At 28.0% G+C, this 20,291-nt stretch overlaps 1 protein-coding gene across 2 annotated transcripts in view; it reads right to left on the bottom strand.

Annotated features, from left to right (window-relative positions):
- Window positions 1-15,272: 15,272 nt before the first annotated feature.
- The window catches only part of LOC139811274 (osmotic avoidance abnormal protein 3), a 34,237-nt gene continuing 29,218 nt past the window's right edge, over window positions 15,273-20,291 (bottom strand). For both annotated transcript variants that reach the window (XM_071775455.1, XM_071775461.1), the window contains 3 exons: window positions 19,737-20,061; window positions 19,192-19,367; window positions 15,273-17,465 (listed from right to left, as the gene is read on the bottom strand). In XM_071775455.1, the coding sequence (XP_071631556.1) occupies window positions 19,253-19,367; window positions 19,737-20,061 (440 nt within the window). In that variant the 3' untranslated portion in view covers window positions 15,273-17,465; window positions 19,192-19,252. The remainder of the gene's footprint in view (window positions 17,466-19,191; window positions 19,368-19,736; window positions 20,062-20,291) is intronic.

Genomic DNA, 20,291 nt, shown 5'->3' on the forward strand with positions numbered 1-20,291 from the left:
AAAAATGACTTAGTTATGAGTGTTTTGGAAAGCTCTCGAAATAAGCTACAATTAAAGATATGTAAAAAAATAGGGGGTTCTATATAAAATATTGAAATCGACATTCACGTGACCTTCAAATGACTATCCAAGGTCAAACCAATGACATCATCTTATGTCCCCCTTGAAACCATACAACTTTTATCTGAAACATTTTTCTCAAAAACGCTTAGTTTTCCAAAAAAATGCTTGATACGGGCGCGCTGATGCACCATGTATACTTGAAGTATACACTCTAAATACTTCCGTTTAGGCTGGAATTGACTAAATATTACTTCCAAGGGTATAAGGAAGTGATTCCAGCCATTTTGGTCCAATTTTGAAGGGGTGCCAAAAACAGGCCTTAGGGACCCTCCTCCTTTAACATTTAAGTCGATTGATGTCGATATTCATGCATTTTTTACCTTAATTTTACCTGTGTTGCACATCACCCCAAGAAAATTTGAAAATGCTAAAACAGACGTTTTTTTGAAAACTCGAAAAATTTTTAGGAAAAATTTAAAATTTTGAAAATCTAATCACGCAGAATTGTAGTATTTTCCTTCCTCTACATTATACAGTCATGATATATTCAAGAATTTGATTTTTGGATATGTTTTCCGAGCAACGAGTGAACGTGTTGCACATCACCCCACACAACCCTACATCTAGTGTACACCGATATGTCATTTCCTATTCTATTCAGAAAGCTCACTTTTTTCCCTATTTTCTTCAACATATAATCACAGTAATCCTCCTAACGAAGTTTACTATCGATCATTACACCCAGATGTTTTGCTTTCTCGACCCGCTCTATTACAGTTCCATCCAAACTTTTTACTATTACCTATGTTTGCTTTTATTTCTTTCCTTATACTTCTAACTATCATATATTTGGTCTTAACTGCATTCATTTTTAACATATTTACATTCATCCATTCTTCAAGTATACCGAGTACCATATTTAGTTTCATTTCTAAGTCCTCACAACTTTCTCCTGTTACACTTGCGGTCGTGTCATCTGCAAATAATCTAAATATACTTCCCTTCGGGCAGACTTTATAACTATATCATTTATGTACAAAATAAACAATAGAGGTCCTAATACGGATCCTTGTGGCACGCCAAATACTGTCTCAATTATTTTAGAACATATATCATTGAATCTAACTTGCTGCTTTCTATTACTTAAATACGATTTTATTCATTACAATACAACTCCTGAGAGTTGTAGATTACCCGTTTTGCTTCCTCATAGAGGAAGCTTTGTTTTCGTAAATTCGTATATGAACCTTTGATTGCGTATAAAGTTGGCTCTAATCAACCAAATTTAAAAGAATTATATGTATATAAAATAGGGGTAGAAGAAACCAAAGAAAAGATTGTTTTTTGAGTTTTTAATGTCAATATGTTCAGAGTGTTTTAAAACGTCGAAATATTGCATTAAAAAAAATGTCGGTATGTGTGTATGTATGTATGTGTGTATGTATGTATGTATGTATGTATGTATGTATGTATGTATGTCTGTGCCTTTACAGAAATTTCTATAACTCCAGAACTGATCAACCAAATCTTAACGAATTATATATGAAATAGGGGTAGAAAAGACTGAAGAATATAATAGAATTAATAAAAATTGTTAATAATAAAGGGGTTACCGATTTCTGTTAAAAAAAGGTTTACCGAAATTTTTTAATTTTATTATATTCTTCAGTCTTTTCTATATTTCTATTTCATATATAATTCTTTAAGGCCGGTATTCATAGTCGGGTCTTATATCCAAGATCATCTTAAGTATAGTCTTAAGGCGTCACCAGCCAATCAGAGGGCCGTATTAGCATCTTAAGACATCACTTCCTCTATGAGGAAGCCAAGTGCAAATTTCTAATTTGCACAATTTTTTTTTACTTACTTTACTTTCTTATTTATTAATTAATCTGTTTAAATTAAAAATAGTCCGTTTGGGATAAATAATAGTCAAATGGCTCTCATGAAAGTAACGATGATAATAAAGAAAATACCTGGATCTTTTGTGCTGAAATACAGGGAAATCAAACAAATTATGGTACCGATACAGATCCTGTGGCAATTCGGCTCACGCTGAATGCTCTGGATGCGATTCAGCATTAAAATGGCGATTTTTTTAAATTTTGCATGTTTTTATAATAATTACAGTTTCTATTGGTAAAAGTATATTGCTATGTGCCCTAATATGGCAAAAAATAGTATATTGCTGTATTTCAGATTTATTTAGTGATTGTTCTAATTATCCCGTATACCGACTCTCTTTACCCCGTACTCTAGGTAATGGGAGTCAAAGCCTTTTTTTTTCCAAATTAAAAAACTACTTATATTCGATGATTTTTTACAGTTTTTACGAATACTATCAAGAAGTTAATTAGTTATAGTTTTTAAGATTCGCTTAAGTTCTAACTTGAAATAAATATATGATATTTTTAATGTACTTTTTTGACTTTATCTTTAAGTGGCTCCCCTTTGACCCTTTTCCTCTATAGCCTTATATCTTTAAAAGTATAGTTATTATGATATATAGATACCATATTATGATTATCATTATTGTTACAATTACGTAGCACAGTAATTGTATCTTATTATATTAATAATTATAATTATATAACTGCAATTGTTCACTATAAAAGAATGTTTTAATAAAAGGCGATTGCAATACAAATATGAGTGCTCAAATAAATTAATGACAGATGGTAATAATATAATGAAAGAGAGCGCCATTGTACATACTTGTTTATCTTTTTACTTAGCAGCAATTGCCATCATTAATGCGTATGTGCTAATTGTATTTTGCCAGTCAAATAACTCGCATTATCTATCTCTTTGTCGACAAAAGGAATTAACTGCAATAAAAATGTTAATCACTGAAATTTGTCACTTTTTTACTTGTAAATTTAATGTAAAATTTAATGTATCTGTTTAGGTATTGTCTGAATTGAAAACAATTCTCAAATGTGATTAGATCATTGAGCATGAAAAACTATGTTAGTAACTATAAAAGAATAATTTATTAATTTCGTAAAACATGCAGTTTTTGTAAATATGCAGATAATTTTCTCAGTAATCAGAAAACATCTAAAAATATATTCGAACAGTTACAGAAGAAAAATACATCTTTACAAATATTTATAAATAAATTTTACATTTATAATGTTAATAATTAATTATTAATAACAATAAGTGAAACACGACCGTTATGATATACAATCAATTGAGAAAAACGCCATTTACGGACCGGACTGGATCTTGATACTCTGACACGCCACTCTGACACGCTTGGCTCTAGAACACCGTGACCGCCAGGGCACGAAACCCTCGGGGCACGCGCTTCGCCTAACCGAGTAAGGAAACGATGAAAGTAGTGGTATTTCACCAGCGATGTTGCCATCTCCCACTTATGCTACACCTCTCATGTCTCCTTACAGTGCCAGACTAGAGTCAAGCTCAACAGGGTCTTCTTTCCTCGCTAATTTTTCCAAGCCCGTTCCCTTGGCAGTGGTTTCGCTAGATAGTAGATAGGGACAGTGGGAATCTCGATAATTATTTGTAAAACTAATTAGAAATAATTTTTTATTTTTAATTTAATTTAATTAGGCTTTCGGCTAATTTTTCTGAAAGTTTGATATGTGGTAGTTCTCTCAACACGTAGAACCAAAGTGTCAATAGGCCTAAAGTCCGATGACGAGTAGTTTTCGAAATACAGGACCCCAAAGTTAAATATTTTTAATTTTAAAAAGTGTCTAATGATTTTTCATTTAATTTAAAGACACTTTTAAACCTTTAAATTATTTAAATTAAAAGTTGTTTAGTTATATGACTTTAATAAATAAAAATTGATTTATTTAAAAACAAATTTTTGAATAAACCGACTTATCTACTGCTACCAAAAATTTTAATAAATAAGTACTTTTAATTTATTATATTTTTCCAACGATTTCTTATTGTATAAAATTAACGTGAGAAAGTAAGCTTATTATTTACGCCAATTATTTATACCATGTTATAATATAATCTGCTTTGATAAACTCCGATATAGACGTTTATCACGACAAAATAGCGTGCGCGCGTCAACAACATTCTTGAAAATATCTATGAAACATAAATATTGAGTAGATTTTCCGGATGTTTAATACATGTAGATATACATAAAAGTGTGCAAGTAGAAACCTGCACATTGCTTCCTCATAGTTTTTAAGTGTGCAAGTAGAAACCTTTGCTCACAAAGCTTTCTCTATTTGTTTTGGCTTCCTCATAGAGGAAGCTTTGTGAGCAAAGGTTTCTACTTGCAAAAAACCCCTTTACCGATCATCGCCAAATTCAATAGTATAAATTTATCGGCCAGGAGGTTATCAAGGCAGGGTTCACCCAGGGAGTTCACCGATATTATACAATCGATGGCAACAGAGGTATACAAAGTATGAATCGTAACGATGCAGTCTTTTAAATCATTTTTGAATTAAAAGTCTTAAAAAATCAAAATTTGCTTTAGGGTTTTCGGTCTCCAAATTTCTATGACAGCAGAAACTTGAAGATTTAAAATCTTAGAAATTTTCTATATATGTCTTAATTAGATAATAAAACTATAATACACAATTTTTTAATAAAATAAAAAATTTCGGTAAACCTTTTTTTAACAGAAATCGGTAACCCCTTTATTATTAACAATTTTTATTAATTCTATTATATTCTTCAGTCTTTTCTACCCCTATTTCATATATAATTCGTTAAGATTTGGTTGATCAGTTCTGGAGTTATAGAAATTTCTGTAAATTTGGCACAGACATACATACACACATATACCGACATTTTTTTTAATGCAATATTTCGTTTTAAAACACTCTGAACATATTGACATTAAAAACTCAAAAAACAATTTTTTCTTTGGTTTCTTCTACCCCTATTTTATATATAATTCTTTTAAATTTGGTTGATTAGAGCCAACTTTATACGCAATCAAAGGTTCATATACGAATTTACGAAAACAAAGCTTCCTCTATGAGGAAGCAATATGTTGTGTGAACATTTTTATTTTACATACCCAAATAGGTAGTCTTCAATGAACCAAGTAATTATTAAAATATTTAAAAGAATTTATTGAGCATTTTTATTGAGTATTTTTACCCAATTTTATTAATTGCCTGAAAATTAGTGTTTCAAAATTGATCAAAATGTTTATTTAAACATTTTAAATAATGATAATTTTGCGATGTCCTATATTAGTTATGTTATGCGACAAAATGGTACGTAATACGCGCTAATGTTAGAAATCATGCCATGCTTGTGCAAACATATCTACAACATATAAAATGCATATACATATACGTATATTTACAAAAAAGAAAGCAAAAAAAGATTGCAAGTTAGATGGCTAAATACACAATTGATAGATTGAGCAATAAGTTCGTGTTTTTCCTATAATTATGTTTGCACATAACATGGTATTATCTTGATGTTGTAACTACATATGCAGAGTGTTTATGGTAACGATTAGTGCAATTTTTGAGACATTTGCGAGTTAAAAAAATTGTAAGAAAAACATTTATTTATTTTATGTAAGCTGTAACTTACAGTTTAAAAGAATTGAAAATTTTTTTCACAAAAGATTCAAGGTTATTTTAACGTTTTTAAATAGCACCGTACGATTTTTTTTCAAAATATTGTAAGGGACACTAATTCAACGCACTACCGGAAATGCTACTGTTATTAATAATATTTAGTATCAAATGTGCATTATTTAAAATAGCAGTATTTATGTAGGCATTTTATTATTATTTAACCTCTTATTAGAAATGTAAATATATAAGCACAAAGTTGCTTGAAAACAATTTTCGCATTATAACATACATATTATATCATATGAATATGTTACATATAATATCAACGATCAAATAAATGATTATTATCAATAGTCATCAAATCTTTTTTTGAATCGTATATTTTTAAATAATACTATTTTTAAATAGTAAGATTTTTTCATGATATATTTGGGCACATTAAAACGAATTCAACGTGGAAATGCTACTTTTATTTATAACAATAAAGAAAGATTGTAACTTATATAAGCTAATGTTCAAATTGCATGCCTCTTTCTGTAATGCAAAGTTCTACTCTTTTCCACAGATTTCTATGCGTAAAGCTGGCGCTAGACTATGCGCGATTCGTGGTTCGTGATTCGCGGTTCGCCATTCGCTCAGATTCGCCAGCGAAGCGGTTTTTTGACGAAATTAAAGAAATGAAATTTATTCAAACCTATATATATGTTAGTGACGCGCTTTAAACACTTAAATACTTTTAAAGCGCGTCATCTAACCTATGTAAGTATTCTCAGCTTTAACAAAAAGACTTCAATTTATCAACAATTTACTGCTTTAAATGTTGTGTTTTGGTAAAGCAGCGACTTTCTCGCGAAATAAAGTATTCATTGCATTAACAAAAAGACTTTAATTTATCAACAATTTACTGCTTTAAATGTTGTGTTTTGGTAAAGCAGCGACTTTCTCGCAAAATAAAGTATTCTCTGCTTTAAAAAAAAACGTAATATTAGTCGTTTATGCCTTCCTCTACTCAAAATAGCTGCTATATTTTTCAAACTTTTTTTGTTTATAATTTTTTAATAAGCAGCGACCGCCGACTAAAACCTTCTGAAGGTCACTCAAGACGGTGACCTTGACAACATATGTCAAGGTCAAAGTAATCCGAGCTGTGTTAGTTATTGTAAACATGTAACCAAATTTTCAGCAACAAATTCACCGATGTTCAAGCATTTGATTATTGAAATGTATTTTTGGATTACCTAGATGTAATTTAAAGTCAAAACCATGTCCCAGATCGCTGGCGCCTATTTGTTATAGACAATTATTTTTTTATTATAAACAAAAGAAACGTAAAAAAATTGTTTCCAAAAATAAATTTTCTAACTCGATATTCATAAACTACATGAATTGACGAAGATTCCCTGAAAATTTCATGCCTCTATCATTAAAACTCGAAAAGTTATGCAATTTTGAACATTAAAAAAAAAACCGATTTTTTAATCAAAAATATTGAAAATCGCTGGTAGCGACCTCTAAAACTTGTTCGATTTTGCTCAACTTTTGAGGAAAATTTTTTTTTTAGGTAAGTTTTGATATTTTGGGATGCGTCACAAAAAATAAAAAAGAAGGTTTTTTTTAATCACCCTATACAGTAAAACCTCGTTTATCCGGCCTTCGATCAACCGAGGCTCCGCGTTATCCGAGTCACCGGACTTATCCGAGCACTCCGCGTTAACCGAGCTGTGCGCTCGGATAATACGGAAAAACTCGGATGAAACGGATGACGCTTCGCTGCTATGCGATGCGCGCGAAGTAGTTTGCGATCGCTACTTTTTTGTTTAAACACGCACGAGCTTGTTAGTACACGCTTTGTTCTCCGCGGTTGTGAGGTAGAATTTAACAGTTGGGCTTCAACAGTCAATGAAAAAACATCGCTACATATGTCGCAGAAGCGAAAAAAAGTCGTCGTGAGTGTAGAGAAAAAGTTGGAAGCAATTAGAAGATTGGATAGATGAACTAGCTCTCAAATATATCGAGGAACAGCCGGAAAGTACTGCAAGTGATCTCTTATTGATGAAACGATGGCGAGATATTGCAGCTAAAAAACGAATGAGCAGGTTGAAGCAGTGCTCTATCACTGACTTTCTTAAACCACGTTTGTAATAAGTATGTAATGCTTGTTACGCGAAAAATTAATCCACGTTCGTTAATTTTTTATTTTCATATGTTAATGTGGTTAAATTCCCTTGTACCATTTTAAATATACCAAAAATAAAGGAAGTTTTCGAGTTTTATTTATTTATTCCGTGTTATCCGAGTTTTCGCTTATCCAAGGTACCCCTTCCCCACATTACCTCGGATAAACGAGGTTTTACTGTATATATAGACTAGCTTGTGTGTGATATAGAAGATGTAAAATTAACGAAAGAATTTAGGAATAAATTGTTTGTTGTAAATGTATATGTTGTAATTAATTATAATATAATTTATATTAAACATTGAATACGTGTTTATTTAATTTACGTATTTATATTTTTCCTGTAATTTTGATGAAAATATGTTTATAAATCGTGACTATAAAACCTTGAAACTTGTTAAAAAAAGATCAATGCTAATTCTATGTATATATGTATATTCAAACATGAAGTAACATTTAAACAACCGTTTATAATATATGTCTGAATAGCAAATTTAACTCGATAGGCTCAAATATATTATGCGTGAAATTAGTGAATATCATACATATTTATATAAAATCTTTTTTAAGAAGAATCGAGTGTTGGGCACATTCCTTTTTATAAGATTTTGTATGGCAGAACGTACTTTCTGCGCAGATTTCATACTTCGTCGACTATATTCGACCAGTATATTACTCTCACTTTCGAAGAAAGTAGCTTTGTAGGTAGAAGATGGCCGTGTGTAAAAGATATGCGCGCCATGAAGAACAGAAACTTCCATCAAAGATGGATTTTATGGATGAAGTTTATTTAATCATCAGACAAATTATGAAAAAAAGATGAAAATTATCTATTATATTTGCTAAGCCATTTACATAAACTGACATATTACATAGTTTGTATAAACGATTATCGTCATTTTTCGATGAAACAAAATTATATATATATATATGTCGTCGAATATTATGGCTGCGTTCCGATATTTATTGACAGCAACTGTCAGTACTGAAAATCTATGGTACGTGACGTAAAATATAGAGCAATATAGATTTTCAGTACTGACAATAAATATCGGAATGCAGCCAGTAAAATATTTAGACAGTAGATATTTCTGATTACAATGACATTTCTGATTACATAAGTGCCTTCTTTCCTTTTCTTATGTAATTAGATATAATGTCGAGAATATGATCTGCATGTTTTGTATAACTACGTAATATAATTACACTTCCACAATTTGTAATACAGAAAATCTAATTCTTGAGAAATCGCGTAATTACTAAACTGGCACACCTGCAAAAATGTGATTTTGAAAGCACCTGAAATTATGCTGCTGCGCATAGACAGTCACGCGATCTTGAGTCTTGTGCGAAAGAAACGAATTTTGTTACTACTAACACTCGCGATTTCTTTTTTCATACATGTATGTACCTATTATTGCACATTCAAATTCACTTTGAACGGTTTATATAGTGTCTCTGAGCAGTCTAACAATACGAATTTTTAGAGAAAAGATGCTTTCAAAAACATAATTTTTAATAAAAAAATAAACTGAAATGTAAAATAATTATTTTTTGACGTTTTGTTTTTGAGATAAGTAATATCGAGAATCGATAAAAGTATAATATATTGCAGATACTATATTGTGCATGTACATATATTGTACAGATATTATGTACATGCGTAGATGTGTTTACATGTGTTGCGGTTTTACATCAATTCGCGGATAATAAATAAGCGAATAAATGATTTTTTTCTTTTCTAGTTTACTTTTACTTGTATATAATAGTGAGATATATACATATAACGTTTCAATATCATAATTGTAATATATTTTAAAATATCGCATCTTCTATTCCCTATAAGAATAAACTAAAAAAGTAATATACATATTTCCATTCGTCATGTTTGAAATAAGACTATATATAAGATAGTGAGTAATTGTAAGTATGATTTGAGAACGTTTCAAGAAAGAATAAAGCTCACGCATGATTTCTCACGCGGCAAATATGTTAACACATTATTATTCACGAAAAATGAAATATTAACAAAGATATTGGAATATACACAATTGCAGCTTAACATATTTTTTATCTAATACTGAATATGATTAGAGTTTTATAATTATTGATGCAATTATATTGACTGTATAGATAATTGGGCTGCGTTCCGATATTCACTGCCAATACTGAAAATCTATAGTATACGTGACGTGAAATATATATTTTCAGTACTGGCAGTGAATATCGGAACGCATTGTGAATTAACACATAAATGTTTTCATGATTTTTAGGACATTTGCAATAATTAAAAAAAAAAGATTGTAAGAAAACATTTATCTATTTTCTATATAGCGACTTATAGTCTAAACTTATAGTCTATAAAAAAAAATAAAAATCTTTTTTTATAAAAAAATTTGAATTAAGTTACTATTTATATTATAAAATTGTATTTCCGATTGTAATATTACTAAAATATGCACAGACAAACACACACACACACACACACACACACACACACACACACACACACACACGCACGCACGCACGCACGCGCGCCGTTTTATTGTATATAGACATTTCCAATAATTTTTTAATAACTTTTTTTATTATTAAAAAGAAGAGTTTTAATTAGAATAAGAAAGTTTTTTAAATCTATTGCAAATTATATAAGTGAAAGAAAATTTGCAATATTTTTATATAAAATTTATAATATTTTTATTTTTACAGTGTTGTTTTATCACACTTTTCTGTTAATGATGAGTCATTTATCGCAAATTTAACAGCTGTATCTTGGCATGTAAACAAAACGGTATACTGAAGAAATTATCGTATGCACGCATCACTTGTTTTTTTTAACAGCTAAGAAAATGCATTCTTCACAGAATTGATTAATCTTTCTTTAGCTATTGAATATATAGGTACATATATATTCTTCACAGAATTGATTAATCTTTCTTTAGCTATTGAATGGCATTGATTCAAAATAATAGATATTGCATTTGCAATCTTTGACACATGTTGTATTTTCTTCTGCATACAGTTTAAAAGATAAAAGAATTATAAAAGAATTGCATCAAAAAATTTGATAGAGTTAAGATCGTTAAAAGTTTAATTTGCACAATATAACAATAATACGTGTTATATCAAGTACAAATCTTATACACGGAAAAAAATTAACTACCATAGCAAGTCATAAAATATGGACAACTAACATTTTTTTACCGCGAGAGCTCTATTTTGAGCAATAGTAGCAAAACCTTTTAGAGCAAAAATATAGCTCTCGCAGCAAAAAAAATGTCCATATTTTATTACAATTTCTTTTTTTTCATGTAATATGCTTACTAATACTATTTTTTAAATAATTATAATAATATGCACATTTCTAGTTAGATTTTTGTCGGACTCAATGAAGTTAATACATTTTGAAATAATATTTGCGTAGTTGGCGGGCAACTATATAGCTGCGTGAGCCAAATCCAATTTTAGCGAATCTGATTGTCAGAGATGTAAACTCGCTGTTTTTAACTTTAAATTTGGCAACGAGCACTAAAAAATATATTTCTATTTTTGATTGCTATAGCTTGCTTTTATGAAACTAAAATATTTTGAAACTAAAATATTTTTTATAGACGTTTAAAAGTTATTGAATAAAAATGTTGAAGCAACGATAATAATTTCCGAGTTATAAGTGCGCGATTGAAAGAAAAGAGTTTCTTCATAATAAATTTCTGAAATGTGTTTTGAAATATTCTATCTAAATAAAAGCATAATTTTAATTTTAAGAAATGGAAGTTTGTTCGATTTAACGGAAACTTTTTTTATTTTTTAATCTTATACTACTTATTTCAGAGTGATATAAAAGAAAGAGATTTAAAAATTATTTTCTACAAAGTGTCTGTATATCTTTCTTTACATTTTTCATCTTTTTATTTCTTCTCTCGCTCTTAATTTTTAAAAGTATACATAGACTTATAAATTTACATTATTAAAAAAAGTTTTTTTAGTTATAATTAAACCATTTGTCAAGAAGAATCTTGAAGCGGTCTTTGTATTATATTATGATATTCGGATCTTCGAGCAGATCAAAGTCGGTCTGCTATCTTCAAAGATTAGATATTGCTCATCATTCTCGTCGTCATCATTAGTCATAATTATACGTAACTATTCTGTGCTGTCATTAAGCGTTCACTGAAATTCTCTCATATACTTTTTGTTCTGTACCGAGACGTGATGATTACCACTGTGTTACTTGCAAACTAGTTTTATGCATCGTCATACATATAAACGTATTGAAGAGTGTTCTAAGAAATAATAAATAATTATTATAATTATAACATAATAATTAATTAGTTACTGAGAAACATAGATCATAAAAGAAGATATGCTTAATGATTGATGTCGAAATCAGTAGTAGTAAAGTAATTTATTATTTTACAATAATATAATATTTCAATCTGTAAAATTTAACTATAACATAGAGGTTTATTAATTATCTATTAAATATATGTTTATGTTGTACGTCATTAATGACTTAATAAAATTGTTCGCGACAATAATATAGACTAATAAACGTTTGAAGTACGACTAATGGTTTGTAATAAATTAAATTTGCTTTCAAAGATTAATATAAAATTCTTTATTTACCGTATATATATTTTCGATCCATTTCCCAAAAGAATAATCTTCAAATTGAGATTCCATCTAATTGTAAGTATTCTCATGCAAACTTTTTAAGAGGAAATTTTTCATTATACATGTAAATAAGAAAAGTAGCAAGGCACAAGTGACTGAAAAATTTCAGGTTAATTATGCAATGTTAACTGTTTTTTATTTTTATTAGCCTATTATTATCGCAAACTGATGACAGATCAGAAAATGTTTATTGTTTTTCACAAATGTAAACAATGTTTATTGTTTTTCACAATAAAATGGATTTTATATTATATTATATATTTTATATTATATATTTTAAGAAATAGCAGAAGCGCAGGAGAAATCATGCTATGTACTTTGTAATTAAATATTTTATTCTGTGCATTTAATGATTAATTATAATATTACTAAATCTTCGAAATCTAATGCCTTGTACACTACAACCTAACAGATTGTCTAAAATAAGTTCAACGAGGAAAGAAACGTGGTGGGAGATGCTGCAGCAGATCTCGAGATCAGAAGAAACATCGGGGAAAGCGGAAGCGAGAAAGTAAGAGTTTGCAGCCGTAGGCTCTGCTGATTTCTTCAACCGTCACTTTCGTTCTCCGTTTGCAACCAGTGCCACTATTCAAAGTCTATTCAAGTCTGTTTATCAGATACTTTTCGGATTAAATGGAAGAAAAAACAAGCTGCTTACTTCATCGAAGATGAGTAGCACGTTTATTGTTATCGGTGGCCTTTGAACACTCGTTAAGTAGATAATCGTCTTTTTTCCGATTTCGAGTCAAGAATGGTCAACATTTAAATATCCATGAAATTATTCTCTTGAAATAAATCCATTGGATTACTTTCATCAGAACATTCTCTTTCGTAGAGAAAAAAAATTGGCGTTATCATCAGATATCTAAATACGTTTACTGGAATAATTTTTAATTTTATATAAATAATATCGATATCTTTGTAATTAAAAAACTGATTGAAAAAATCTACAGGACCTAAGTGTTCTTAGAATAATATTAAATTTTGTTTGCTCTTGATATTCTTGAAAAAAAAAATGAACTTTGGGTATATTTTTTATATTTTTTAAATTTTTTGAAATAAAACATTTTCTAGATTCTATAAATTTCTTGCCTAAGAAATATGCAAGTCAAAGAAACTGCGTTTAACTTTAATGTTGAATAAATTTGTATATATTATTTAGAAAACAGAATAATTAGATATACGAGATTTTAATTTCAAAAAATTACTGGTTGCTTTTTTTAAATAATTCTATTCACAAAGGTAAAATATACACATTAATATAAGAGACTTCTTTTTTCTCTTTATTTAATTATATTTATTAAATACTTGATTATCGAAATTATAAGGCAATATGCGCAAGATAACGACACCTTTTTTATATTATATAGAACTCCTTGTTCGAGTTTTTGATGAGTATTTTGCAGACATCTTTTGAGTGAAAGTGCTGTATGATTTTTTATACGTTACGTGTTTATATCAAAATATGTCCTGCTGTTGTTAAATGCAAATTTAATTGGCTCTACATAATTCAGTTTTTAATTAAGCAATAGAGTAAAATTATAACCAGCATGTGTAATTCACTGCATATAAAACAATGATAAATATTAATAAATATTGATAAAAATATTAATAAGAATAATAACAAATTTTATAAATGGAAATTAAATACATAAAAAATACAAATGGAAAGTTATAGTATATATACAGATTATAATAATACAAAATAATATATTATATATTTTTCAATATAATTCTTTTTTAACTAATTCTTCTTCGAATATTGCGTCAATTGACTGACAATATAAACTTTATTAGTTTTTTCTATTTATACTATTATTTATAGATATTAATATATTATAATATTTATCTTTCTTTTCAATTTTCTTTCCTTTTGATACTTATATGTTATATACATAATTGATGTAAGAAATGCTATGACATAACATATTCGATAACACATTCTTTCACATGTTGCACATTATTTCTTGTAAAAACCATATTTAATTATATTATCATATCGATTTCTTCATTGGAAAACCGCCTTACGTAAACTGTCATAGTCCTTTTCTGCTTCTTGTTTTTTTTCCTTCGCGAAAAAATAATACAGTTTTTCGAAAAAGTTGTTCTCCTTCTTAATTTTTTGCCGGAAAGTGCAAGTAAACGTTCTCGCGAGCAATCACCAATAATAATCGAGTAAAGTGCAACATGTAGTACACGTGTTCGAGGAATGCCACGCGATACTTTTACTCGCTTTTTACTTGATGCTTTTTATCCAAACTAAACTTTACCTATAAAAGTGAGTCTTCTCAATTCAACAGAATAAAATAAGTAATGCATCGTACATACTACTGTATACAAAAGATACATTTTTATTATATACATATTTATTATATAAGATTTTTTATATAAAATAAAATCATATTTTAACAATAAAAAACAAAATTCTGTCATACATGTCACTATTAAATTTATAGATATACATGCGTACAATATCAGTATAAGAATTATTAGTTATTAAAAAAATTCTGCTATAATTTCAATTTAGAGGAATCCGGGACATAATGGAAATTAAGCTAAGGTTTAAAAAAGTTTAAAACATATTAAAAATAAATAAATAAACTTGATTATGCATCAAAATATTTATTGAAATATCCATTATAAGAAAAACACAAGTTTTATTGCGAAAGAATAGTTTAAAAGGACGAAATTATTGTTTTATATTAAAAGCGTGAGTTTTCCTAATTATGCATTTCATGCTGGACGTAATGGGATGCCTTACAAAACTTGTTTATTAATATTCAAAACTTTTTAAAAGTGATTTATTCAAACATGGGATATATGTAGTAGTTTTAATTAATAATAATTGTTTATTATAATAATACTTTTCTCTTATTACAGTATACATTTTTCTGATTAAAATATAATAAAAATCAAAATTTGATATAATAATCCTTGGCATCAATATAACATAGGTATTTATCGATAGCGTATGAAAAAAAGTAAAACATTTTGAGAACACAAGACATTATGCCCCGTGGTCTAATACCTCGTTATACCCCAAAATGTATAAATTTACTTTAGGTAATATAAAACATCACAGATATTTTATATTTATTTACATAGATACTTTACTAAATTGACAAGAAAAGATCATTTAATAACGTAAATATACTTATAGTAATAAAAAGTAGAATTTTATTATTGTTTATTTTATGCAAATGTATGAAAGAAATTGTAACTCAGTCACGGAAAGTACAGTGTGAAAGCAATTTGTAGCATCTTTTAGCTAAAAATAATATAAAAATTGATAATAGCAGTTAGAGACATCTAAGAGTAATAATTTCGAAACATTTCATTATATGGCAACATCTCTGTAAAGAGACATTGACCACCTCATTATGCCCCAGGTTTTCCTATTATTTTGTTGTCTCATTACTTCGTTTAATTTATTTTATGCATGTGTATTAATTGTATTCTTTTATGATATATGAGATATTATATATACATATATATATATATATATATATATATATATATATATGTCCACTATTTACAAGTTTTTTTTTTCTAATTTTAATACTGATCTGATAGTAGAATTGATATTAAGAAATTATAAATTCTTTTTCTATATAAATCAAATATTTATTTATAGTTAAAACTTTTTTGGAACATTTCATATCTTTACATAGTACAGATTAAAAGATCACAGCATTTCTTATAATAAATATTCTTACATGTAGGTACCTATATACATTTGTTCTTTATTTACAAAACGTATATATATACATTTTTGTTATAGTGATTTAAGAGCAACATTTTTGTGATTTTAATTTTTTGTGTTCAATATAAAAACGAAACATGAAAAATCAGTAGAAATAATTTAGTTATTACATATATCTAATCTTGAGAAAAATAGCAATCTTTCATATAATGACATTCAATTCGAGGGACAAAATTAATGATTTGTAGAACTATCATATCACTTTGACTTTCTTTTTCTTAATTTAGCTTATTTCTGTAATTTTTATTTTATGACTAATGATAATTTTGACGGTTTAAAAGAAAAATATATGATGTTACACGAAAAAGTAGCTCAACTAATATTAATAAGAATTTTATCATTCTCTTATGCTATAATAAATAAGAAATTTTATTATTTTTATTTTATAGTAACATCACATATTATTACAATCATCACATTTAAAAAGTTATTTTTAATTTTATTATTATACCAAGAAATCTTCTTGAGTAAGTATTAAATAACTCCCAACACTGTAATGTATAAACAATATATAAATTGACAATAAATAACATTTTTAAAATTTATTTAATATTATTAGATATTTATTATTATAAATTAATGCTTATAAATTAATATTTTTATTATATTACATCTATTATATACAGGTATATAATTTTTTAATAAATTATAAATAATATTACTTGTTGTATGTGCTATATAATAAATATCTGGCTGCTTTTTCATATTTCGCGTATTTGCTCTTCATGAAATTACTTTATGATTTGTTTCTGAACTTTTACTTCTAGGTTTATTAAAACAGACATATCTCAGGTACGTTATCCAGGGGGACATATAAAAATATTACTGTAACAAATTTTTAACAGCGTCCGCCATACAATTCTTATATGATTTTTGAATCTCAGTAATGTATTTTTCAAATATTTCTTTCATATATATCTGTTTCTTAAGCAAGAGCTTTATATTCCTATTCTGTACTCTTATTCTGTAACTCTTTAACGACAGTTTTGTTATCGTTGTGCAGCTTTTACCATATAACGCAAATGTATAACGATAGCAAAACTGTCGTTAAGAGTTACAGCCTACTGAAAGAGTTACGGCCTACTAAACGAGTTACAAAATCATCTCTCGGAAGAGACCGAAGGCACAGCATTTTATGGATTAGAGTTTAATTCATCACCGTTAATATTTTTGATGCATCAAATAGTTTCGCCGATCTTCATCGATGCCACCTTGAAATTCCTCTTAGCCTGACCTCTGTTTCTTGAACCTGTGTGTCAGAGAAACCACAATTAGTAGTGTATAAATATCACAGCGGAATTATTTAAAATTGAGAGATAGCCTGACAACTGGATGATTGCGTAAGGATGGACTCCAGAGATCTACATGCAATATAATCATGTTATGTAATCGTGCATGATTATTCTTAAATTATTCGGTGACAAAAATAAGTATAAAGCTATACACACGTATCTAATTTATAAATTATAAATGCCTTATTTATAGAAAAACAAGAAACAAGAAATTTATTATAAATAAAACAAGGTTTTATTAGAAAACTAGCATCTGTCCCTCTCTCTTTCTCTCTTTCGCTAAAATTTTATAAGACAAGCACAAAACTTTTTATATTATTGTATAATGATTTATTGTATTATGTTTTGTAATGATTCAAGTCGATTTTAGACAACACGCGAAAAAAATTCAGTACGTTTTACAGATTGTTATCGAGAATTTATTACACAGAATGCCTAAAACTTTTTATTTCAGAATCTCTTTGCCATGTCGTAATAGCCATAATTGAATATACATATAGTCGGCTTATTGTGAAATTCAACTGGTTTAAATCGTTTCACAAGATCACGTCGCATTTTGTTTCACATATGTACAAAGGTCAAGCATCAATAGATTAGGAAATCAAATAATCCACGATAAAGATATTTTTGATAATGTTTAAATTAATTAAAAATTAGATATATAATTCATAAATACGCAAATTTTATAAACTATTGTATTATATAAAATTAAATTTATTTCCATATTTACATAAAAAATAAAAATTTGTGCAAAAAATAAAAGAAGAATAAGAAGAAGAGCAACATAGAACCCGGGAGGGGAAAATTTCGTAATATTATTTTCTTACATTATGGTAATTTGAGGAGAAACAGACTATTGATTGATTACAATTGAATATAGTGTAGGGTAGGTGGTCCAACAATGAACCATGTAAATTTCAGAAGCTTATAATAATATCTCTCTCAATTATTGAGTTGGAGATCTGTGTTTTTGCATACAGTTCATGAATTTAGTTGGCTACATACTGTATAAGATGACTTATAAGTCATTTTTCAAGTTTGGCCACAATTTCGATTTTTTTAAAACAATGTTAAATGGTTCATTGTGTACAGGGGTGTGTACACACAATGAACCTAGCCATTTTTAACAATAAACTACAACTTTTCTACTGTGAATTGTTAGTGTTATTTTAGTTTTAAAATAACACTAACAATTCACAGTATAAAAGATGATTATTTAAATTATAGACCAAATCTTTTTTTCTTCTTTTTCCTTTCTTCCTTCTTTACAACAGATAATAAAGAGAATAATAAAATAGATTATATTATTTTAGTACGTAAACATATTAAATTAATTATTTGGATAGAATTATATAGATAGATTGAAATATGAATTTGGTTGTCTTTACTTTAATACATTTTTTAAAGTAGTTTTTTCTTTTAGAGTTACTCTAATATATATTTGAGTGAAAGGAATTTTTAGAAAAAATGTATTATTTTATAAGCTGCATTATAAATTTCAATTTCAATTTTATTTAAGAAAATAATTAACTATTGTGGTTACACTCTTCTGTGTGATGTCAAATTGTATAATTTACAATTAACAACTAATCTAATCATTAACAGTTTAATAAATAACGAAATTAATTCTTTTACATAGAAATGTATCGTACTCTTTTATACCTTTTTCTTGAATTAACATACCTTATACTTCTCTTAGCTTCTTCTTTAATACAAAATGTTTTTATTAAAAATGATCGGCTTGTCAATAAGTTGGCGAACAGGTATGTTCGACATGGAATGGATGATGGCGGGTAAAAGTATCGTTGCTGCGTAGTAATCTTGGTGGCAGTCCTCGCTCCTGGCAGTCCTCAGATATTCTAATATCAAAAGTGTAAAGTGATTTTGTGAAGATTAATAAGTTAAATTAAATTTTATTACTTATAGATTAATAATAGAATATAATTAAATTACTTATGTAAATAATAAGACTAATAAAAGTAAAATATTACCTAAGTTAAAAAAATAACAAACATTTATTAATAGTAAAAAATAAAATAATTATAATAAATTGTATGTTTAATTTTTTAATAAAATTTAACGAAAATTGTGGTTTACTTATAATTTCCATTAAATTTAAGCTATACTCCAGGAAAATTCTTAAAATTAAAAAGAAATAGTATAATTATCTAAATCTACTTAAAATTTATTGAATATTAAATTTATTTGTTAATATAAGAATTACTTACTCTTTCAACTCCATCTCTTTGAGGCGAACGGGTGATTTGAATGACGTATCGTCATGCGGGTACAAAGGTAAGGCTTCCAATATTCTTGGAGGAGGTTTCTTCGTGGTATTGATGAAAGAGTTATAGGTAGGTCGGTTAGGCTGCTCATCGTAAACCCAGCCACCGCGTATCGCCGATTTGTGCTGGTTTGGACTGTAGTTGCTTTCGCCGCGGATCGGCGTGCTACTTTGCAAATTCAGTGCGTTGAGCTGTAGATAGCCGCTGCCACCTGCGATCGGTCCCAAGTCTTCTGAGCCTCCTGATTTGCTCAGTCGATTTCCCGGTTCTGTAGCATTTGTATCATTTAATAACAAAAATTTCCAATTAAAAAATCTTAACAACAGTAGCATTTTTTTCGAAATTCAACAGTTTGTATATTATAATTGTGAATTTCAAACTGATACAATATATATAATACATAATCAATACATGTATTATCAAAATTGATTCCTATTTAATTTAAAGTGCAGCTGACTCAATACACCAACTTGTAAAGTGTCTTAAATTCAAAATCAT

This window comes from Temnothorax longispinosus, chromosome 1 (genome assembly GCF_030848805.1).
Source record: "Temnothorax longispinosus isolate EJ_2023e chromosome 1, Tlon_JGU_v1, whole genome shotgun sequence".
Lineage (NCBI taxonomy): Eukaryota > Metazoa > Arthropoda > Insecta > Hymenoptera > Formicidae > Temnothorax > Temnothorax longispinosus.